Source organism: Aulonocara stuartgranti (assembly GCF_965226115.1).
Source record: "Aulonocara stuartgranti genome assembly, chromosome: 19".
Taxonomy (NCBI): domain Eukaryota; kingdom Metazoa; phylum Chordata; class Actinopteri; order Cichliformes; family Cichlidae; genus Aulonocara; species Aulonocara stuartgranti.
In genome coordinates, this window is record NC_138955.1 from 26261613 (window position 1) to 26286734 (window position 25122).

General features: G+C 40.1%; 1 protein-coding gene across 1 annotated transcript in view; it reads left to right on the plus strand.

The window, feature by feature from the left end:
• Positions 1–25122, plus strand: part of akap6 (A kinase (PRKA) anchor protein 6) — a 225386-nt gene that overhangs the window by 69795 nt on the left and 130469 nt on the right. The window contains exons 12-13 of the mRNA XM_082516526.1: positions 8570–8666; positions 10416–10618. Coding sequence (XP_082372652.1) covers positions 8570–8666; positions 10416–10618 — 300 coding nt within the window. The remainder of the gene's footprint in view (positions 1–8569; positions 8667–10415; positions 10619–25122) is intronic.

Genomic DNA, 25122 nt, shown 5'->3' on the forward strand with positions numbered 1-25122 from the left:
CACACACAGGCTGCTCTTTGTAAGGCGCTAAGAGATGGCGGCCAATGAAAGGCCTATTGATTGGGTCTGATGGGCGATCCAGGCCTTTGAATCCCATTACCAGAAGTAACACACTACTGGTGGCAACATAAGGGGAGGATATATATATATATATATATATATATATATATATATATATATATATCTCGAGAGAGGGAGAGAGAGAAATGTCTGAGATTGTGTTCAAGTATAATGTGCAAGATTAACAGGCCACCACTTCAGAACATATTCATTTAGCTCGCCATCACCACTGAAGCATTGAAATAACAGCAAAACATCTGAAATCTTTCAGATAACAAACAACAAAAATATCAACCACAGTTGACTTTGAGGCTACCCCTATGCCTTCATCCACTTCAGCAGGAAGACGAGGATTAGCTGCTTGTAGTAAATGAAAAAAGAAGCAAACACCAATGAAAAAACAAATCTAAGACCACAGATTTCCTTGGCTGGACTGACAGTAGGGTGTTACTAATCATAATCATGGTGGTAAACAAAATAACCTGGAAGTAGTTGCACAGCAAATATGGGGACATGGCTCTGACAATGTCTGAACCATCTTCTGCGACCAGCTGGAGTGAGGGGAGGGAGATGGGACAAAAACACACTTTGAAGGCAGATCTGAAAAATGTACTGTAGCGTACTGTAGCCATGTAGGCTATTCTCAGTACGGGAAGGTACTATAGATGTGTAAAGCAACTAGCCATGAATATGCCTGTGAAGGTTCTCAGTCATCCAGGTCATTGTAGTCTAAGAAGCTCTTGACCTCTATATTGGGGAAACCAAACTGCCACTTCATGAACGCATGGCACAACATAGAAGAGCCAGCCGTCCTTTAGATGCCTGTCCATCTGCATCTAAAGGACAAAGGTCACTCTTTCGAGGATGCCAATGTTCACATTTTGGACAGAGAAGACAGATGAGGAATGAAAGAAGCCATCTACGTCCACTGTGAGCGACCATCTTTGAACGGAGGCGGTGGCTCACGACACCAACTGTCTACCATCTATAATCCAGTTTTGAGATCCCTCCCCAGACGTCTTAACGCCCACTCACATCTTGGGCCATCTGACCTCAGGAAATCACATAATAGGGTGGGGCCAGGTTTCACAATGAGCTCACCTGAAATCTTGGTTGACTGTGACCTACACCCGTTTTCACACCTTGGCTCGTATGATTAGGTAGAGGATCATCAGGGGGTCCATCATCCTTTTGGGGGGACACTCCCACAGGGCTTAATTGGAGATTATGTATCGGAATTTCAGGAACAGGACCACACCTCCAAACACGCTCACCGGTTGTCATCTACATAGGTTCCCCCAGTTCTGCAAGCTGCTCATTCTCGTTTACGTGCCCCTCCCTCCCTCCTTGTTCTCAATTCTTTAACTCCTTCATTTCTATTTAGTGCATGGGGATCTGCCAGGCCTGGGAGCCATTGCCAGTCCCCTTCGAGGCCTTCCCCAAACCACAGCTCAATTCATGTCAAAGCATTCACTTTTACCTACTAAAACGCTGTCAAACCTAAAATGAGAACGTGGGACCAGCTAGTTAAATCTGGGACTCTCCACCATTTGACCCTAGAACTGAAGAAGCTTCTCGGATGAGAGGTGAAATGTCTTCAAGCAACTTAAAGAAGTCCAGACGCTTTTCTTTCCAAGCTCTTTAGACAACTAGCCATGTAATTAACATAAATTCTGTGTTTTCCAATAGTCCAGAATACACTCTTTCTGTATTTACTGTTGTTGCTCCCACTGCAGACACATCTTATCGCTGACTGGACTGAACATTCTCAGGTGGTTTGTAGGGATGCATTTTGGTTCACTTGGAGTTCAGTTCGACACAGCGTATTTCTATATGTATCCAGTATCTTGTAGGTGTAGTATGAGAGTATGAAGAGAGGGGAGTAGAAGGAGGAGAAAGAGAGTTGGTAAAGAAAACCAGTGAGGGGCAAGAGGAGGGTATAGAGTGGGCTCAAGAAGAGATAACGATCGAGGGAGACTGAAGGCGGACAGGAGAGTGAGAAGAAGAGAAAAAGAAATATAGAGATTGAGATGAAGACAGGAAGAGGAACAAGCCGTATGAGGGAGGTAGGGAGAATAAAATAAAGGGAAGTAGCAAAAAAATGAAAGAGAGAAAGAAATGTAACACAGAATTGCATTTCATTGCTTAACATGAAAGAAGTGTGCAAGAAAATTCATATCTACAGAAAACAAAGGAGATTGTAGGCCTGGGTGAATAAACCCCCCCCCCCCCCAGGGGATCCAGTCATACTGCTATAGTTTCTGTCAGCTCAGTATGAATGGAGACAATTTGATCATCATTATTAAAAAGACTCTTTGATCAGATCTTGTCTCATCAACCCAAGCCTGTCTGCTGTAAGTGTGTGTCTGATCAGTGCAGCTCAATACACCGTCTCAATGTCAAACCTCAATGTCATCTCAGCATCAGCACTGCACACCTCTTAGCGCCTCACTAATACGGCAGTGCTAAAAGCTAAATGATATTAGGTAGGCTTCTGAGGCCATCCTACTCTGTGCTTCAGGCTAATATGCTAATGCTAACAGGTAATCTGATCATCCAGGCTTTGAAGCAGCTCACCTCTCAATTGCACAATGTGTATGTTAATCAGAGCGGGGAGTCATAACATATGAGGCCAACAGCCACAGCAGCTGAGAAGTCTCCAGATTCACCTTCTAACTTTTAAACTGCGATGCTGCTGATTTTGTATTGCTGTTATTCATTTTCTTATTTATTTTACTCTGTTTTGTTGTTTGTGACACGCACTTCATAAATAAACTTTACTTACTTATTTTTCTCACTCAACATAGATTGTCAGATGTCATTAACCAAAGATGCTGAACATGTGTTTGTGTGGTCTAAATATCCTTAAACAAAGAAGAAAGATTTTTAAAGCCATAATATCAAATAATTTGTTTGACAAGTAAAGTTAAATTCAAGTTAAATTGAAGTATTTATTAGCATCTGCGTCCACTTTCTGCACCAGCTTGATAACTTGTTTGTTAGCTTTCGCTGCTTTATCTCAACCTTCATTGCTGCTGGTGCGCAGTTATTAATTCCTGTTAATTTACTAAAAAGACACAAAGAAAGGCGGGAAGCAACAGATGGGAATTTACCATAGACAGTACCGTAATATCACTGATTGGTTTCTTAAGTCCCATTTCCAAACCTCAACATTTTCATTGCTACCATCTTGGTTTCAAACAAACTGTGACTAACTGTGAAACTGCTTGGTCACTGACTTGTCAATCACCAGTCATTACCCAAATAACATCCTATGGATAATTTGTTCTGAGAGTATGACCAAGAATTACAAAACAGATTCCATTTTTTATTCTGTATGACCCAGAGTCAGAGACTGCGGACATTAAATTCTTCAGTAAAATATTTACAGAGGTGTTTTCCCAGACTTCCATAGGACACACAGCTGAGAGAGAGGGTGTGACAAAGGATGTGAACGCTAGGTGGCAAATGGTGGGAATCTTAGCAGGAACAAATCAGGGATACCAAGAGAAGGGAAGCTAAACTCAGTACAAACTGCCTAGGTAAAACAGGAAGTAAGTAACAAAAGAACACCTAACACAGAGATGGAGACTTAACGGGGGATGCAGGATTAAACTAAAGCTCAAAATAATACTACAAACAGGAACAAAACTAAAAATAACATGAGAATATAAACACAGCAAAACTATTATGGGAATATCAACCCAAAAGAAAACTATTACAAGCAATAGAACCACCAAATATATTATATACAAGATTCACCACATCTGTTTTTATACTGTATGTAGCAATTACAAAAGTCCCCATCTATAGTGGTTTTTAGTAAAATATCACCGTTTTTTGATGGCTACTTCCTGCTGATAAAAGTCGAGGTTGAGATTTTCTGGGCAGGGATAGCTCAGTAGGTAGAGTGGTGGCCCCATGATCGGAAGGTCGGGGGTTCGATTCCCCTGAACAGCTACCCTGAGGTACTCCTGAGCAAGGTACCGTCCCTACACACTGCTCCCCGGGCGCCCAATGGCTGCCCACTGCTTCACTGGGTGAATGGGTTAAATGCAGAGAGCGATTTTCCCCACGGGGACCAATAAAGTACACCTTCTTTCTGTGTAGACAATCCTAGACATTGAGGTAGCTTTGAGGCGCAACACTCTTATCCCTCCTGACAATACACATTCCTGAAAACAAATAAATAAAATAAAACCTTTGAAAGAGTTATCTCATGAAATTTGTCACAGCTAATGGGTCTTTTATTTTGTAATCCATAACTTTTACACACTCTCTTCTTTCTGTCAAAAAAGTAAGTCTTTATTTTCTTTACACTACTTCCCTCCTTTTCTCTGTCTGTCTGTCTGTCTGTCTCTCTCTCTCTCTCACACACACACACACACACACACACACACACACACGCACGCACGCACACACACACACACACACACACACACACACACACACACACACACACACACATAAATACATACACACAGCCTCTTATTAAAGCCCGCTGTCTGACATGCATAAAAGCAGAGCTGCTCTGCATGCCTTATCATGGTGTGATTGATGGTTGGCTGTTCTACTCTTATCGATTCTATGCTCTCCATATATTAAACGGAGGAAACTGAGCCGAATCGCTTGTGGAATAAGGCGCTGAAATACGATCGCGCTCTGATAGCCTGGCTAATCTGCACAACCTAATTCATTCCTAACATCAGCCCAGCCCTATCCCAGAGACGCAGACAGTCACGCTGTGTTTTCTGTAGCGCTGATAGATGTATTTTATGTTTATTAGCTGTGAGGTATTTCACCAGCTTATCTGGAAATTAAGTGGGGCAGAGTGGCCGCTGAGTCTGTAAAATTACTCAATCAGCCGTGAGATTTGGAGTAATTTACAACGTTTGCAAGGCAGTAATGATTGCAGAAAGCAGACAGTCATGTTTTGTTTGGATAATGCTGATATATGAATGTGTTTTTGGGAGCACAGTGAGGAGATAGTATAGTTGATGGTTTGAGTTTTCCTAGAGATACTTTATTGTTTATCTGGGAAATGTAATATGTGCAGGACAGCTTCACCGCTATCTGCTCACATCCTTTTAAAGCCGGAGATGTGTGGTTTTTATACGACACAAAGAACTACACTAGTGTAAACCTGTGGCTAAAGCACGGAACTAACACATCCTGGGTTGAGGATTCAGTTTTTGGCACGTGATGATTCGACATTCACGTCAAGATATTTGGGAAACATCTGTATCAATCAAGGAGTTGGTTATTGAGGTGACACTGAATGATTTTATGATGAAGCTAATCCTCTTTTCCACATACATTGCTATAATCCTGTGAGAGGGTTAAAACACTTTATCCCATTTGTCTCAACTGTGTATATCCTACTCCATAAATATTGGTGGTGTGGCGGTCTGACCTTGTCATGTGTTGACTGATGCCATCACCCGCCCATCCCTCATGGCAGGACTGTCACAGGCTGAGTTCGCACTGTCTGCTATTTAGCAGGGTTTGCAATACAGTGTTTCCCACAGAACTAGATAATATTTGTGGCAACAGTGGGAGTTCACTCATATTTTCTTGAATGTTATCTCTAATACTATAGCTTATTATTTGTGATAATAAATAACTGATCAGATGTATCTTCAGTAAGTCTCCCAGTCTCAGAGTGAACTCTGATTCTGGACTGCAGTCCTGCTGAGTGGCACATGAACTCACTGCACATGAGTAGCCTTCCAGTTCGCAGCAGAGCTCTAGAGCAGACCAAGGACTTTCTGGAGAAACGGATGAAGGATTTCAAGTCCCACCAAAGTAACAACCTAGAGCCAGATTTACAACATTCACATTCACTTCTATGGGCAATTTAGAATCACTTATTAACCAAACCCACTAACTGAATGCCTTTTTGGACTTTGTCAGTTAAACCTGACACTTAATTGTATCTCAACCAGTTATTACTGCCATCACTGTTCTTTAAAGGGTTTTACACTCTTATCCTGTTTCTAACTATAATTTCATTGGACTGAAAAACCCCCACCACACAGTCTCTCAGTCCTCTTTCTCTCACCGTCTCTCTTTTTTGCTATGATTTAAAACTTTTGAGATAGATTTGCAAGACCTTTGCCATCTTGTGTCTTTTGTCCCAGTTTTATCCTATTTTAGCAACGTGTCTTTACCACAACCTGGAGAAGCAGCTTTAATGCACTGATCTTTCAGGATTTTTCCCCAATATATTGATGAGTATTGTTTCCATTTAATGCACACTACACTTCTTACTGTTATTTTTTATGTTGCATGAAAATCGTGTTTTCATTTTTGCACAGCATGTGCAGTGTACAAATTTCTCTTGAGATCAGGCTGATCGGACTGCATCACAAATACACACATACAAACATTTACACCGCGGGTGTGTGTGTGTGTGTGTGTGTGTGTGTGTGTGTGTGTGTGTGTGTGAGTATGTGCGTGCAGCATTTCCCACTGCAGCACAGCAGGATGTCAGGAGTGGTTAAATTGTGAGGCCTCGGCACCTTGAGGCTGTCTCTCACACACACACACACACACACACACACACACACACACACACACACACACACACACACACACACCGTGTTTTCATATCTTTGTGGGGACATCTAATTGACATAATGCTTTCCCTAGCCGCTTACCCTGACCATCAAAAATGAATGCCTAACCCTAACCTTACCATAACCTTACCATAACCATAATGAAATAATCCTGACACTAAAACCACATTTTGACTCTGAAAGATGCCTTCAAACTCGTGGGGACCGTGTTTTTGTCCCCATAAGTGTCACAGGCTGGGTCTCTGACCCAGCGCTCTGAGTTCATGTTTGTATTTGTCTCATTTTGTTATGTGATTTAGTTTGTGTTATTTCCTATCTGCCTTTAGTTTAGGCAGTTATTGTTCCTGGGTTTTCTATGTTTTGGGGTTTTGTATTTATTCATCACGTATTAGGTCTGTTAAGTTGTGTTGTCATGTTTAGTTTTAGTATTTCCTGTTTTATTTTGACAGTGTCATGTGTTCTTTGTTCATTGTATTTAGCTTTCCTCTCCTGGTCCTGTCATTAGGTTTATGTCTGTCAGCTGTTCCCCCATGTGTCCCCACTTCCCCTGATCACCTCATGTCTGTATTTAAGCCTTTTGTTTTCTTCATGCCATTGTCGGTTCGTCTGTTTACCGCAGCCATAGTTCTAGTTTTCGTCTGTTAATTCCACGTTAGTCTTAGTCTGTTTATCTCACCAGAGTTACAGTTTTAGTCTTAGTCTTTGCCTGTTATTTTCCACCTCAGTTATAGTTATAGTTTTTTGGTCTTAGTACCCTTAGTGTTTTGCCAGTTTAGTGTTTTGTTTCTTAGTGTTTTGCCAGTTTGTTTTGGTTTCCTGGTTTAACCCTGCTGTCATTTAAATAAAACCTCACCTTTCTGTTAAACCTTACTACTCCTCATCGTCATCTGCTTTTGGGTCCTGTTTCCACACACATTGGCGCACCCCGCCGTGACAATAAGGGCAGTTGGTCCCCACAAACATGGTAAACTTCCAATTTTTGGTCCCCGCAAACATATGTAAACACACACACACACACACACACACACACACACACACACACACAAGCTTGTCTTTATCACTTCAAAAGACATTGACTTGCATTCTCTTCCTAAGGACAACTAACCATCACCTTAGCCTGTACCTCACGGTGTCCTATTATTAAACCAAGATTTCATACAAAAAATCTCACGGTTTACCTCATGTCAATGTTGCAACTTCCCAAAATGCAACAGTGTAAACACATTTATGAGTAACAAAATATGAGTAATACAACAGCACATATCCACACACACGCACACGCACACACACACATACGCATCAGATCAAAAAAAGGCTATAATGGTGTTCAGAGACCTGACTGGAGTGTTTCCCAACATCGCCTCAGGCAGCTCTGTGCCTCCATCCATCCATCTATCCATCCATCCTTCTGTCCACCCATATCATAGCTTATTTTTTGCTTCTCTTTTATCCTCCCTTCTCTTTGTGTGTTTCCTGCTTACATTACCACAATTATGCTTTTTTTTCTTGTCTTTGTTAATCTGCTACCCTTCTCAGAGAGAAAATGATTTTCACAGTCAAGTGTTGTTTTTAAACCATGTTAATAAGAAAATGAAGTTTACTGCACAGTAGTAACCGTCACTCACAAGGTAGCCACACCCAAAATTCTCTCCTATGTTGTTTGTTTTACTCAAAATAGCATCAGACATTGTAAAATGAATATCATGCCCTATTAGGTGATACTTAAAGCTAGCAATTTAGACTACAAACGCAGCAGAAACCTGAGGTGATATATCTAGTGAGGATTAGAAACATGAAACACTTCTTTTTACAATCACTGGAGTCGCCGCCCTGCTGGACTTTATAAAGAATGCAGGTTTGTTTTCATCTTGTCTGATGAACTCTCTGGATTCTGGTGATGATCTGCATCTGTTTCTCTATGTGTGTTTTAGAGTTTCAAGCTAAACGTGGACAGTCGCGCCGCTCTGAAGGAAAGCATAATGGAGGAAGGCAAAGCGCTGCTCACCATCATCACCTTCCACCATTCTGGTATTTTCTTGCACGTATTCATATTCTTTCACATATCAAATATGCACACACACACAATAACAGGATACACATTGAAACACACACACACAGGTGGCCATAATGGAGCCCCGACCCTATTCCATTCATTATTAATATTTGGATTAACAGAGCGACCTTCAGAGAGGAGACCTCATATGAATGTAGCCGAAAGAGAGACTGGGAGAGATAAAGACAAAGAATGAGATGAGTCGGGAGAAAAGACGAAGGAAAGAGAAAAAGAAAAGAAGAGCAGCAGGCAGGGGAAAGAAACACTGAGTATACAGTAACGGCGTATTTTTTCAGAATTTTTGAAGCTAAAGATGGAAAAGAGAGAACCGAGAAAGAGAGAAAGCTGTGTTGTTTTCAAATATCTGAGCAGTAATAGTGTGTTGGGATTTGGGAATATTTGTTGCTTACCAACTTGATAACATAACAGACTTACTAAGATGAATAATTACAAACTAAACAACTTGAACTACAGATTTCTGAAGAGGTTTTGATGAAAATGGTCCGATGATGGGGATTGTTCTGCCACTCATGTATCAGATTTCTAGAAAATCAAAATGTGCAGAGATAATTGATCTCTAATGAACATCCCAGCAGAACTCAGTTATTCAGGGCCAGATTTCCAGGGAAGACAGAGAAGATGGAGGAAGGTGCTCCACTTTCTAAAAGCTCCAAAACCTTTTTAGCTTTTTCATGAAGCAGAAATGTGTCAGAGTGGCGTACACTCTGTGGAATAACCAGACTACAGTCACCACGAGCACATGAGTGATAAATTTGACTGATTATGGTTTGGTCATTTGCATCACTTTTTGATGTTATTATGCAACCGTATATCTGGAGACTTTCCTGAGGGACCTCTAGTTTGTAGCAAAATTAGAGACTCGAATCATCATTCAGCCAAGACAATAAAACCCATGATTTTAATGCCATTTGTCACCTCGTTAGCATGCAGCCTATCTGCAGCCTACAACACAGGAAAAAAAAGCTTAAAGATTAAGGATACCAACAGGCCTATGGGTGGAAACTGGGATTTAGCCCAAGGGAAGTGAAATCTATCACTATATACACTAGAAAATATTCATGACTTCCAGGAATTAGAATTTGTATACCTTTGTAAAGTCTGAATAACGATAAAAACCTGCCTTTGCGTCACTTTCATTGCCACTATCCTTGTTCTTATACTTTCTGAAAAGCGTAAATGAATGTAGTCACTAATGACCTATGTTTTGTAGGGGTGTTTCAAAGGTAACCCATCGATTTAATGGATAATTAGCGTTTATTTCAACCTGGCTTAGTTCCCATTATCGTACACACTTTGCACTCTGCGACTCTGTTGTAGAGATTCGTATCAGAGCAGCTGTTGCAAGATACCTGCAGCACTCAAAAAATGTCATTTTCTGAGCCACAAAAGCCACATTAAAAGGAAAACGCTCCAGGCCGAAATAAGCCGGAATTATCCTTTAAGGATGAAAATAAAAGTATGACGTTACATTCACTTAACATAATGTGGATTTAAAAGTTTTTTAAAAGATATTGTGGTCTTAGAAAAGCTCTTCTTTAGTCAGATAGAGGAATGGAATTATGGGTATCATTTTTCTCACCGTAACTATCCCAAGTCTCTCTTTCTCTCTTTCATTATTATCCTCTCCCTGTTTGTCTTTCTCTGTGTTATCCATGGCTCTCTCTCATTTTTTCAATTTTATCCCTATGTCTGTCACCCTCCAGGTCTGAAGGATATCCTCCATATGGTTTCCAGCCAATGGGATCAGCTCCAGCGGCAGATCCGGCGCCAGCATAGCTGGATGCTCCGCGCCCTCCGCTGCATCCAGGCCCGCCTCCTCTATACCAACCAGTTACACAAGCCCTTCACAGCCCCAGGGGACCCGTCAGCCAATTGGCTGCCTTCTTGCCCAGCAGACGGCCTCAAGGTAAAAATAGCAGCGGTGGTTTTTATTTTCTGTTTAGCTTCGAAGCTTTCGGTTATTCTGCTCATCTGCTTATTGTTTGTTTTTTATTCCTTGATTCATATCCCTCCATTTCCTCCCTGGTTGATCCCTATTATCCCTCTGTCTTACTGTCTCTCTCTCTCACACACACAGACACACACAGTTGGACTCAGTTGCTCAGTGTATAAATTTCATTTTTATTTCCTGGCAGTCCCAAAATTTGGATCTTAACTGTGCAAAAAAAGCTGCCTGAAGCCTACATCAGTATCTTGTCAAAATAGAATACTGAAAACTTTTCATATATATTTTACACTTCAAACTCTTTATCTGGCCTTTAGTACCTTCATTCTTGTCCATCTGCTCAGACTTTAACTTTCTTCTACCTTTATCACATTTTTTCCTTGTTTTTCTTCCCTCCTGTACGCGTCTACCTTCAGCTGTTTTATCCCATTTTCTTGCTGTGTTTATAAAAAATCTTTTCCTTGATTAAGTTTATTACTCATTTCTGCTCTGGATATATCCTTTTGTAAACAGGTCCTTCCCTTCTTCCCTCTTTCCAACCTGTTGGGCTTTCATTTCCCTTCCTTTGATCCATTTTCATTCTTTCCTCATTCTCATTGAATCACTTTCATCTTGTTTTATTTTCTGTATTTCTCTTCCGTATTTCTCTCTCCTTCTCTTTCTCCTGCTCCCCTCCTTCTTCTCCTGCAAACCTGACTCTGGTTGTTTTCAGATTGTTTAGTTGCAATTAGAGCTGCAGCAGGCTGATCACTGTGATCAGTCAACAGTGACAGCCATTAGCCAGCTACCACCTCTGTGTGCGTGCGTGTTTTGTGTACATCTTATAGTGAAAGTGTAATTTTGTATGTATGCGTATCAGTGTTTTCCTGTGTATGTGTGTGTGTGTGTGTCCATTAGCTGCTTGGCCACAGCACATTAACAGTCCATTCATTATCTGTGTGAATCTCTCTCTGCACTTAATGCTTTGATCCGTAAAACCCCCAAACAACAAACTAAGGTGTGAACCCACTGAATTATTACTGTTCGCTGCTTCAGAGCACAAACACACACAAGGCATGTCAGCATCACAGGTTTCCCATACTTCTGTGATATTTTAAATTATTCAGTGTGTGTCTGTTCTGGGCAGGTGAACAATGAACCCAAACTAACCGATGTACAAATCCTGCAAGATCCTCCATCTGTAGGAGACAATCTGACTTCCAGTGTTGTAACCAGTGGTGCTTTTAACTCTTTCTGGTCGACTGTCCGCCCACAAAACAACATTTGTGCCAGTGTAGAACCTATAGTCATGTGCTAAAATGAGCAGCTACATAGAGAGGTGTATGTGCTTTGGATTGGGTGAAACCATACACTATATATAAAAGATAAAAGTTGCCAGAGTGATGTCATTCTTTGGTTTTTTTTTAAGGATTTCATCATATTTAGCAACAGAGTGGAGTGCTACCTTTGCAAAAAAACAAGCCCCTAGCATTAGCTGACTAATGCTAGGGGCTTGTTTTTTTGCTCTAAAAATATACAGGCAAATCAACCAGGCACACATAAATTCTAATTAATATAAATATATAAATACACTGGAATTGCATTCACAGTATGGATTGCTATAATAATAAGAAATGTATATTATTTGTCACTTAATATCATTAAAATTATAACTTAAGCCTCAATAATGTTGAAAGAAAGACACAAGAAATAGAAAGTGGATTTTGCATAAAATATGAAAAATGATTACTAAAAAGTCCAATGAGAGTCCTGAGAGAGAGCTAACAAGAACATTTGTTACAAACACAAATGAAGGTAAAATGGCAAACTGACAAACAAGCTGAAGCAAAACTAGACTCAATCTCAACAAAGGGGGGCCTAAAAGACAAAGTGGGAACAAACATTAATTAAATTAACTAAAAGCTAAAGAAACAGCAGCTAGTGACTTCTACTTAAAATGAATTATATTTCACGATTTATTTTGGGGTGGGGGGAGACAAGCTTAAATCATGTGGCGAGCATTTGAAGGCAAGTAAAAGCCAAGTTTAAAGTGAACCTTATCTACTGGTACAAAGGATGAAACCTGGACCTGAGCCCAGGTCAAGAACAAAGTTATTCAATGCAAGTTGGAGTTGAGTTTAAAATGATTCAAACCCCTTCTTATTCAGGAGGAGTCCAGTTTACAAGCTTTTTGACTAAGTTGCAGTTCATTGAAGCCAGGCCTAAGTTTATTCTCAGAACATTCAACTCAAGTCTAGACTAGGGTCAAGTTAACAGCGAAAACAGTGAATTCTTCCCAAGTCAAACACGAATGAAGACTCGTTAAAATAATGAAGTCAATTTTATGGAATCATCAAGACCTCATCAAATTAATAATAATTATGGGGCGATCGTGGCTCAAGAGTTGGGAGTTCGCCTTGTAATCGGAAGGTTGCCGGTTCGAGCCCCGGCTTGGACAGTCTCGGTCGTTGTGTCCTTGGGCAAGACACTTCTCCCGTTGCCTACTGGTGGTGGTCAGAGGGCCCGGTGGCGCCAGTGTCCGGCAGCCTCGCCTCTGTCAGTGCGCCCCAGGGTGGCTGTGGCTACAATGTAGCTTGCCATCACCAGTGTGTGAATGGGTGGATGACTGGATATGTAAAGCGCTTTGGGGTCCTTAGGGACTAGTAAAGCGCTATATAAATACAGGCCATTTACCATTTAATAAGTTCATTAACAGCAGAATTTCAACCAGTATTTTCATGGTATACAGATGTATTTTTTAGCCCTGTTAGGTAAATCTCATATAAAGTATGTAGACAGCTCCAGGTAATATCTTAAGACGTTAGAGACAGAGTTTTGTCTGTTGGTCCTCAAAATAACTCAGTAGCAAGCCTCATATCTGGTGATACCTAAAAGGAAAACGATGATTCTTGCAAGATTGATGAGTTTGTGTAGTGCATTCAGCAGATACTTTCCTCAAAGCTATGAGATCTATCAAACATGTTCAGTTCTGAGCAAACAGCACACGCGAGTGGATATTGCACTTTAAGACTGTATTGTATTTTGATGTATATTTTAACAAGAAAATAAGACCATCATAGACAACACCTGAGCTCTTTCCGGTGCGTTCCAGTGTGTTGCTGTTCTTGTTGACCGGCTTTCGGGAATGTTTAAAAGTCACATTGTAGTAGAGTAGATATCTCCAAAGTTAGCTACAAGTAGATCTCAAAGTTAATGACCACATATTTTTAATGTTATGCTGTATATACCTGTGATCAGGAAGCACAGCAATGTGAGCGCAGAGGGATTCAGTAGCTTGCTCAGTGCATTTAATGTTATGGATAATTGGTAACATTTCACTTTTTTTTTTATTATCACAAGTCACATGAATTCAGCACCATCAGACAGCTTGATAATGTGCAGGAAATAAGAAATAATCTAGCTTTACTGTGTGTTCATTATCTGCCAGTGCTCTTTAATGACAATCAGATGCATGGCCTAATTACTGCTACACACACATGTGCATGTGTGTGTGTGTGTGTTTTGAGGGAACAAGGTCAACCAAGGGCATTTTGTTTACATGCTTGCATGCATCTGTGTTTATGGGCCTTGGTAAAAAAGAATGATACAATGACCAAGGGCAGAGGGTAGGTAGATGCACTGCAGTTCATTTGTTGTGCATGTTTTCAGAGCAGTAGTGGCCATGAGTATTTATTAGTGTCTACATATGTGTGTGTGTGTGTGTGTGTGTGTGTGTGTGTGTGTGTGTGTGTGTGTGTGTGTGTGTGTGAGAGAGAGAGAGAGAGGGAGTTTAAATGAACGTAACCTTGACTAAAGGGCAAAATAAAGGGCAAATTGGAATAAATTTATCAAATTATGAAGCCTTGTACAATATTTATAACCAGCGGATTCACTATTCATTACAAAAGATTAAATACCAACTTGTATCAATAATTCATCCTCTTAATCTTCATTTTTAGTGCAATTAAGAGCAGAGGCAAATGACATATTTCACACCCGGCTCGAGATGGTTAGCATGCAATTTAGTGACTGTGACTGCTTCTCTGTGGGCTGCTGGTGCCTCTGCAGCTGGATATGTCATATAATTAGACACATTTATCTAAATGCATTATCATCTGCAGCAAATAGTGACAGGACTCATAATATTCCTTAACTTTTTGTAACAGTTTTTCTAAAAGAAGAAATATAGAAATCTGGTCATGAGCCAACAACTTAAATGTAAAAATAACCTGTAACATAATTTGAGGGTGAAATACCCCTCTGTTCTTATTCCCTGGATGTGTGAGCTTTGGTTTTGCACTTGGTGTCACTTTGTTTTCACTGTGCTGCTTAGTTTTAATTTCTTATTTGGTATTTCATGAGGTTTAAGCACCAAACGTGGGTTAAAATATCCCCCTTCACAGAATTAACATTGCATGTTGACAAATTGTGGTAAAGGGTACAGAGTGACAAGTGACCCCATCAAATGCATGTATAATGCGCTATTATACATTATGTACAATACTGTGTGATTAGGACTTCATAGTGGCTATATAGGATACAACCAAGTCAATGAGCAGTGCATTAACAAAAGGTAACTGGTTTTGTTTCCAGTGTACAAATGCTGGTGCTTTCCAGTGCTGAACTTATATTATTAGCATTCAACCATTTATATTAACATAGGAGCATTTCATATGAACACAGTTTGCCTTTTTGTGGCAAATATTAAAGTGGCTTTGGTGCCATTTCATTTTTAGTTGTAAGTTCAAAAAATAATCGACTAAATGCTGAAAAACTCAGCTATGATCTCTGCCATGTAATCAAAACACAAACAGAAAGATTTCACCATGTTTACCATGCTCTGTTGAAATAAAAAAAAAAAAAAGTCAGATTCATGGCAGCTTTACCATTTTTCTCAAGTAAGCTTGATCACTTAAGACTGACTTGCTTCTTAGGCAGCTCATATAAGTTGCATTGCACTTTTGGAAACTTGAAGGTTTATATTTTTGCTTTAGCGTCGTTCATTCTGTCAAATTTCAATTTCTGACTCAGAGCATTTTGTCCTTGTTCGCTCCCCCTCTATTAATTCTTAGCTGATATGGTCGCCGTAGCAACTACAGGTGTGGTGTGAGGTCATAAAATTAGGCTGAGCCTTAACAAGCCTCCGAAGACTAATAGCGCATGTGTGTGTGTCTCTTGGTGCTCATAAGAGCTTGTTGTTATTGATGGAAACATATGTCGCTGACAAGGTTGAAGACTTTTTTGTCTTTCTGTGGTGCGATTTTTATTTATTCTGCTTTTGACTTTCATGCTCTTTCTTTTCATCAATGAAAGATAGAAAATAATGACTTTCCCCCCAATTTTCCATCCCTTCATTATCCCTTACCATTCCATTGTCCGTCTGTCCTTCCATCCATAAGTCTCGATATCTGTCTCTCCTCTGATTTCCTCTCAGTTTAAATCCCTGCAGACCTTTACATTGACACAACCTTCTTTGACTCATGATGTCTTTCCTTGTACCGTTCTTTCACTCAAGCTCCATCTTTGCCTTCATCATCCAGCTCTGTCCCTTCCCTCGCCTCCCTCTCTCTGTCCGTTCATCTAGAGAGGGGTGATTCATATAAATGTCAGGAAATATCAGAGCCGGGGTGGTTGGATTAGGCAGCAAGTGGAAGATACACTGATACCAGCAAATATAACGCCGCGACAGGACGGCCAACACCGGGGATTAGGACTCACACACACACACACAAGCAGAGACACCGCGCAGCGAAACGGTTGTGTGTGTCATATGACAGTATTGCGTTATGTGACTTTGTCAGTGTGTCGCTGCATTTTAAAGATTTGTTGTACATGTGCGAAGAGTGTTTTGTTGCATATTGAAGATGAAGGCAAGGGTTGCGTGTGTGTTTTGGCAGGGGTGGGTGAACATGGAAAAAGAGAGCGCGCACGCACGACAGACATAGAAAGGTGTTTAATACGAGTGTGAAAGCAGTGTAATATTTAACAGCTTAGCAGGATTTGTCTGTCACATTACAGGGGATTGTACCGAGTCTGCTAACACACACACTTACACAGACACACAAACGTGCGCGTGTTGAAAAGGTGAATGGATGTTTTCGGTGACAGCTGCTGAATCTGGATCTTTTTCTCTGGAGTTTCATCACTCAAATATTATACAACTGCCACCATGTTTAGACAGCGTATTACAAATGTGGGGGGATATTTGACAAGAACAAAGTATGAACATGATGGAGTGGAAGATGGAGGAACTTTCTCTCAGTAAATCTAAAGTTTGAAAGGAAATTTCTCAAAAACAAAACATTATAACATTAATCTGTTTAATTAATTTTAATGGAATAAATGAAGATTTATGTCGCTCTTTATAGAAATTCACAGAAATCCAAAAGTAAATGGAATATATAATGAAATAAAACAGGTGAGGATATTTAGTTACACTAACTCTAATGGGTTACATAACCATCAGTTTACCACAATCCTAAAAGCACCACATAGTGACTAACATTAACCATCTCAGTATAATGCAGTGTTCTGCTGTGAAAAACTTTGATCCTGGTGAATGTTTGAAATGTTCCATCAATCCTGTTACTGTTGCACACTAAGTACACCCCAAGGAATAAAAACAGCACTCTCCCATTTGTAGGGCAGCGAAGAGCTTGTGAACCACTACAAAAACACTGGCATTGATCCGCGACGTTCTTTTGACACACAAAGTCAACTGTATAAGATACATGCAGTGACTTAGATATATGCAAAAAGAGGTATAATAAACAGTACACTGGCTGTTAGATCAATAAATATTACATTGCTTAAAGCAGGTCAGCGCCTAACTGTGTGAAACAGCCATACATCTAACAGCCTACTAACCCTAACCCTAGAGGTTCAGACTTAAAATTAATTTGAATAAAAATTTGTCTTAAATACGTATTTTCCCATATGTTTCATCTGCTCCAGGTGCATGCTTGAAATATACACTTTGCTCAAATGCTGCATATACATCAAATTCATCTTTCACGTGTCAGGAACATGCCAATTTCCACCGAGGGGTTCGGAGGGGTTGGTGTGAGTTTGAGGTGTGTAATGGATGGTGCGTTGTAAGGAAGTTGATTTGTTGACATTAGACCAACCCCTCATGTCCAAAGGGACTAGCCTTTGGACATGAGGGGAAACAAATCCTATTAGAGAGCTGAACCTGACACCTGGTTATCCACCTGTCCCCCCCCCTTTCCCCAAGAACACAATTTTTTTTCTCATGTTTCAGTTTTAAACACAAGTATAGTGTATAAATGTGTATGAAAGTTTGTGTGTGTAAGAGTGAGAAATTTACAGGTAAAGCTGCTAAGTGGCCTCTGTAGGTGGCTCCTCACAGAGTATGAGCTGTGTAAAAAAACGTGTGTGTGTGTGTGTGTGTGTGTGTGTAAAGCACTTGTACATTTGTGATTGTGACTGTTGGCACTTGTATGGTGACTCTGAATGTGTATGTATGTGTGTGTGTGTCTTATCAGTGTGGCTGGTGGAGACAGCTTGTTGGCCCCAGGCCTCCATTTCACCCTACAGACCACACAGAGAAGGACGGGGGGAGGAGAGGAAGGGAGAGAGTGAGAGAAGGGGGGAGGGGAATACAGCGAGTAGGTAGTGAAAGAAGAATGAAACAAGGTGGGGTCAGATGAAGAGTCAGTCTGTTGCCTTACAGACGGGTAGCAGATGAAAGACGGGAAAAAAAACCCAACCAAACTCTGACTTTGAAGAGGTGAAATATTCAGTAGAGATTTAGCATCCACTATTTCCAACTCTGTCGTTTGTAACACACCTTACAACATAAAATGACTTTACCAAGCACAAATTTGTTACCATAAAAATGGATCTGAAGGATAAAAGGCCTCAGTTCAACATGTCCATATGTAACATGAGTCAAAGCAAGTGAAAAACGAATGGGTGAAGATTGTCACGGATGTCAAGCAGTGATATGCTCGAGAGCAGAGCTCCACCTGAAATGAGAAATGGTAATTTATTGCAGAGCTCAAATTCCTATAAATACCAGGATTCAAAATTTAGCTATAATTTAGTCGTTTTAGCAAATGCAAGAAAAGCAGGAGGAGCTGAAACAGAGAAATGGAACTCCTTTTGTTTAAGTTATTTCTGAAATCAGAGCATTGAACACCGCAGAGTATTTTTGAAACTGAGGAGTGAAGAAGTCACATGGAGAGGAAAGGGGGCTAAAGTAAGGATAAGAAGAAGCAGAAGAAAAGATCGCGGGCAGTGGAGGAGGTGTTGGAGGAGTGGAGGTGATAGAGATCCAGGTTTGGTTGACTCTGAGCATGGAGACTGAAGCGTCCTGAACATGCAGAGTGGCTCATCTCCCCCTCTGAGTGATTTAAATATTGACCTCAGGTTATTACGAGCTTTTTAAATCAAATTACCGAGTGTTGGACTCCTGCCTGATACCTGATATAGCCAATCAGACGGCTTGTCCCGCTCCCGGAGCTCCACCACACAGCACTTTACATAAATTAAGATTAAAGTTAGGAAGTTTGGGAGTTAGTTTAACCACGCAGTGACACTATATCAAGATAGTTTGTGTTAAAAAAAAATCTCAGTGTTGGTGTTAATCCCTGGTTGAAGATCTGCAAAGCTGCATTTCCAGGTCATTTGAAAGCGATAAAACTTGGCGCTTAAACCTGGAGGGTTTTCATGTTACACAGCAAGCAAGTTTCACACCAACAACACTGTAGGTTGTTAAAAATGAATAAAAAGATGAAAATGTGCTGGATTAGGGATACAGTGTCCTCCATAATGTTCGAGACACTGACACATTTTTTGTAGATTCACCTCTGTACACGTCCACAGAGGACTGTAAACCAAACAATCGAAATGTGACTGAAGTGCAGGCTTTCAGCTTTAATTCAATGGGTTTTCCCAAAAAATAGCATGAACTGTTTAAAAATTGCAGCCATGTTTATACACACTCTCCTATTTTCAGAGGTTCATAATTGACTGGAAGGGCTAACGTAAATTTAAATATTTAATGCTTACAAATCATGGACATCACAACATGTTGTGTTTCCTCCCTTCAGTTGCTAAACTCTCACTGAAGCCACCTTGAGTTGCTCCACTTGTTTGTGGGTCTTTCTTTCAGTAGCCAAAAACATGCTCTTTGGGGTTGAAATCATGTGACTGATTGGTCATTGAAGATGATCCCATTTTTTTCCTTGTTACACTTTTGGGTTGCATTATGCTTTGGGTCATTATCCATCTGCCCCAGCTGTCACTGGGGCAGGCTCCAGCCCCCCGTGACCCTGAACTGGATAAGAATAAAATAGATGGAGGGATGCTTTATAGGGTTGAGGATAGATATCACAGAATTATACCAGACAACAAAAGTATTACTAAAGGAAAGCATACCTACTCTAAATACAGCAACTTAAATTTCGCAACATATAAGACAACAAATACCCTTCTAAATTTAAAAATAAAAACTGAAAAACGTTATTGTGAACTTTAATTAGTTACATTTAAAACATTTCCTGATGTTTTGACCTTCATGTATAAGTTAAAGCTGATCCTTGTCTAGAGCGAAACTTTCTGTTCGCGTTGATACAACGTGCTATGGACCTTTTCCGGTTTTGTAATCCCTCATTAAGTGCGTATGTATTCACGATGAATTCATGATGATGTTTTGTATAAATCACACATCTGTTTTCCGGTTCTTAAACTCTTAGAAACTTTGACTTTCCCCTGCTGTCGTCCTCACATAGAGCCACTCGTGAAGCCAATTGAGTATAAATGACGTTATAATTGATGCTTTAGTCGAATAAAGTTGAACACGCTGAAGTTCTTAAAACTGTTTTCTGACCTTTTTGCATCAAAGCCTGCGTGATATTGAAAGCTAATTTTGTTAATTATCACCAATAATCTGCCGCAGCTCATGGAAATGACTGAAATCAGCCTAAATTAATGCTCCTCCAAACACATACGGTCAGTGAATCCACCGTTTTTTTCTTTTTTAATCCAAAAGTTGTTGAGACACAAAGTAAAAAGTGTCTCACACGCCCCTGCTCTCCTCCCTCCCACCTGCAACGTCTATAACAGCTAAATGAAATATGCAAATAATCGCCGCCGATCCCAATAAGAAATAATTAACGCTGTCTGCTCTCTGTGGCAGCAGGTATTAGCATGCCAAAGCACTCCAAAATGTAATTTATAAAGTGAGTTTAAAAAAACACCAAGCTCTTTCTGTGTCTTTGCCAACGGCAATCTGACGTTTCTAATGCACTCTGAGAGAGGGAATAAATTGATAGTGGTGGCACAGGGCTTTTTCTGTTTTAATTTTCCATTCCTGATATTTCTCAAATATTTAATTATGGGGATGGTAAAAGTGAATATGTAAAGTGGGTGTTATTTTTTTTCCTTTTTTTTTTGAAGCTACAGATGGTTTGTGTCATATTACCTTGTTAAACACGGATATGGCGGTGCTGATTATTAGAGGAAGTAGTTGAGTTTGATGAAAGTTGAAGGAAAAGCGGTGGCAGCGTTGGGCAGAGCAGTTGGTTAACGAGCCAACGCCTGGAGAGCGGAGAAATTAGTTTGCTTCCTTCAGCTCGACTCTGGTTGGTGGAAAATTAAAAAAAAGAAGAAGAAGAAGTTTGGGATTTTCACCTCCAGCTTTCTCTTAGTGGTGGGAGGTGAATTCTTTCACCATACATGTGTGCGTTTTCTTTAATGTAAAAGTTTATTTCTTTAGAAAAAAATAAGGTTGATCCATTCATCCAGATTGACATGAGGAGCATTAATTACATCAGTGACTTTGCATACTCGTAATAAGGAGTAATCCGGGGCTTTATTCATCTGTTTGTAGAAATAACTGTGGAAAAATCTTTTCAGCAAGCGTAAGTAAATGCAAGGACAACGTTATGAACACAAAGAAGCCTGACTTGCAGAGAAAAGGTGGAGGCCAGTGCGGAGGAAGCATTTAAAACTAGGAACCAGGAGTTTGAGCCTCATGTACATATGCAACAGAATTAACTGACGGTGTATTTTAGCAGAGATTGGGAAACCAAGGCCCTCCTCGGTCAGGCACAGAAAGACCCGCATAACAGAATTAGGAAGTAGCTCTTACGAATGTTCAGGTGAGTGAATGAGACACTTACTGTGAGTCCAGATTATTCATTGTCATGTTTTTTGAATACGAAGGTATCATTCTTAATAGTTTCTACTAATTTGTAAAACTTTGTTGATGGAAAAACGAATGAAGACCAGACAGAAACACATTTTTCCCCCAAACTAAGAGCCCTGAAATGTTTTTTTCTTTGAGTAAAATTGGATGGTGATTTGATCTCTACTGAGCAGTTGAGACGTAAAAACCTCCTGTCTCCTACTGCTTTGGGTATTTTCCAGCTGATTGAAAAGATGCTCTGAAACAGTGGACGCTATTTATTTTTCATTAAGGAACGTTGGCAGAGGAATTCTGCTCTGATGAAAAACCAGACACGTTTTCAAACACCCACACTCCACTCGCGCACACACAGACACACAAACACATGTTTCGTGGACACGTAAACTTACACATGAATATAAATTGACGCATCTATTGCAGATACATGCAAAACAGACACAAAAACAAAAACACTCATGAACAGACGGACTCTCTAGCTCTATTTCTCTCTCTCTCTTTCTCTGTGTTTTACAAAATCTCTCACACACACACACACACACACACACACACACACACACACACACACACACACACACACACACAAATAGATACTGGCCTCCTGGTGACTTAATTACCCCCTCCCCATTTCTCCTCTCAAATCCACAATCAAAACCACATTTTGATATCATTTCAGTCATTTGTATTCATACATCAAGGCAGACACACTTTTGTGCAAGAGCACACACACACACACACACACACTCTGTCTCAGTTTCTGATCAAAGATACTCCATCTTGTTCTTAAATAAAAGACAACAAGGACCACTGTAGGCTGTAATTACTGTCAGAGCGTCTGATGCCGAATTTATGTGAGTGTGTGTGTCTTTTGCACCATTTAATACTATTTTAGAAATTGTGTTTGTGTACGTCATTTGTGACGGGTACCTGCAAAAAGATTTTTCTTTTTCTTTTTGTTGGCGAAGAGCCGAGCAGCAGGGCAGGCAGAGCTGTTTTCTTTGCTTTTACAATGAAAAGGAGGCCAAAGAGAGCGGGAATAAAAGTGATGAACAGAATAGTGGATGGCAAGAAAAACAAAAGAGAAGTAGCCATGTGAGAAGCAGAAGGAGGGAAGGAGGAATGCAATGTTGAAAGGAAGAAAAAGAAAAGCAGGATGAATGGAAGGACAGATTAGAAAAGGATGTGTGGGGGGAAAAACAGCAAGATAAATGTTAAGATGACTGGGACAAGATGAGAGCATGAGGGGGGATAGATAGAAAGGGATTGGACTAAAATACAGAGGTGATGGAATGAAAACGGGCCGAAGAAATTGTGTGGGGGCGACTGAGTAAAAAAAAAATAGTTAGAGAAAGGGAGGAAGGAGAGAACGGTTAAGAAGACAAGGGAGGATGTGAAAAATGGAAAATAGTAAAGGAAGACATGAAAGAAAAATAGGTCTGCGGTAGAGAAACGAGAAGAAAGATGGGGCAATGAAGGGATAGAGGAACTGACATTAAAAAGACTAAAAAAGCTCAAATAAATGCATAGAGGGATAGTTTGACGTTTAGCATTGAAAGCAGAAGAAGTGAAAGGTGGACAGAATGGTAAGAACCGGGTTCACCCAATTAAGAGATGAAGCACTTAGGATTAGAAAAAGACAGGTGAAAACAGACGGTGAGAAGGGGGGAGAAGAGATGGATAGAATAAGGTTTACTAGTGGAAAAAAACGAGAGGAGAATGATGGCGGTACAGAGCGACACAAATGAAGAAATGAAGAACAAAAGATGAGAGGAAGGCAGGAGGAATTGATAGAAGACTGATAAAAGCAAGGTTGAAGAGTGGAAAAGGGGGAATGCAGGATGTACAAGGGGTGAAGGGATGGATGGATGGATGTGACAGAGGTGTGGAGGCTGTTTTTGTCTCTCTACCTGTGAGGCACAGTAAATCAGAGGCAGATAAGGTAATTCTGTGAGCTGTACATCATCAGGCTGCAGACAGTTTTATGGCCAGCAGATTGGCTGTAAGGGCTGCTGATTACAATGAGAGAGGGAGAGAAAGAGAGAGAGAAATTCAAGTGTTTTGTATTAAAGCTGCATCTATAAAAGTTTGATAAATAATAGAAGTATACTCTGTGATAATATACCATACTGCCATATATTTGTGTTTTCTGGAAAACAGATGTAGTTATTTTAATTACTTTGTTTATTTGTCTGCTGCCATGTATCTACTTTCATGCTAAATTATAAAAAGACATGATACAAAGCACCTCCATTAATACTTTAGTTTTAGCTGAAGCCCAGTGTTTTAATAATTGAGAATTAAAAACATGTATTCAAAAATTAGACTGAAATATCTTTTCATTTTATTGACCGAGACGGTTGGAACATTGTTTAAACGGCTCAAATATTAAAATCTTAACATTAAAAATATATTTTAAGTGTTCATAACTGAGAAGGTGAAAGTACTAGCTGATTCCAACCACACCATTAAAGTTGGATAAGATCAACATTATAAAAATTTGAATGGATTCATAAAGAGATAAAAAGGTCTGTTTGCTGACATTAATGAGCTTTGTACTTACAGAGCCTCCTCAAAGACGCCTACATAATAGTTCTGTATTGATAAGCCTACAGAGAATTCTAACTAACAGCTATGATGACCTTTTTCACCCCAAACTGTGTTTGATTTCATGGTTTTGGTTCTGTGGTAACAAAGAGCAGGCCATTTATCAAGTAAAACAGAGCCAAAAGAATCCAGTCTTTAAGTGATGACGTATGAACTCTGCATTTATTAAGGCTGTTGTGTTTTTAACCTGTTTTAATGGTAAATGGACTGGCTTATATAGCACTTTTCTACTCATCTGAGCACTCAAAGCACTTTACACAACTAGTGCATTCACCCATTCACACCCATTCACACAAGCACATCTTTCTAAGTGCTTCATAGCTAACATTCACACACATTCATACTCCGATGGATGCATCGGAGAGCAATTTGGGGTTAGTATCTTGCCCGAGGACATTTGGCACGTAGACTAGGGGAACCCAGGAGTCGAACCACCAACCTTCCGATCAGTGGATGACCTGCTCTACCACCTGAGCTACAGCCACCCGACCTCCCTAATGGTTTGTATCTTGTTCTGTTTAAGCAGAACAAGTCCCTAAAAAGTCAGTGATCACTGTCGGCCTCTCTCATTTTTTATTATCACTATTCATTTTAAAGCTCAGTTTTTAACACCTTACAATGTAACTACAGCCCAGCCCATGCAGCAGTATATCAATGACTAACCTCGTACTATGGATGGATTGTCTCAGTTGTTCTCCTGACTGAAGTTTGG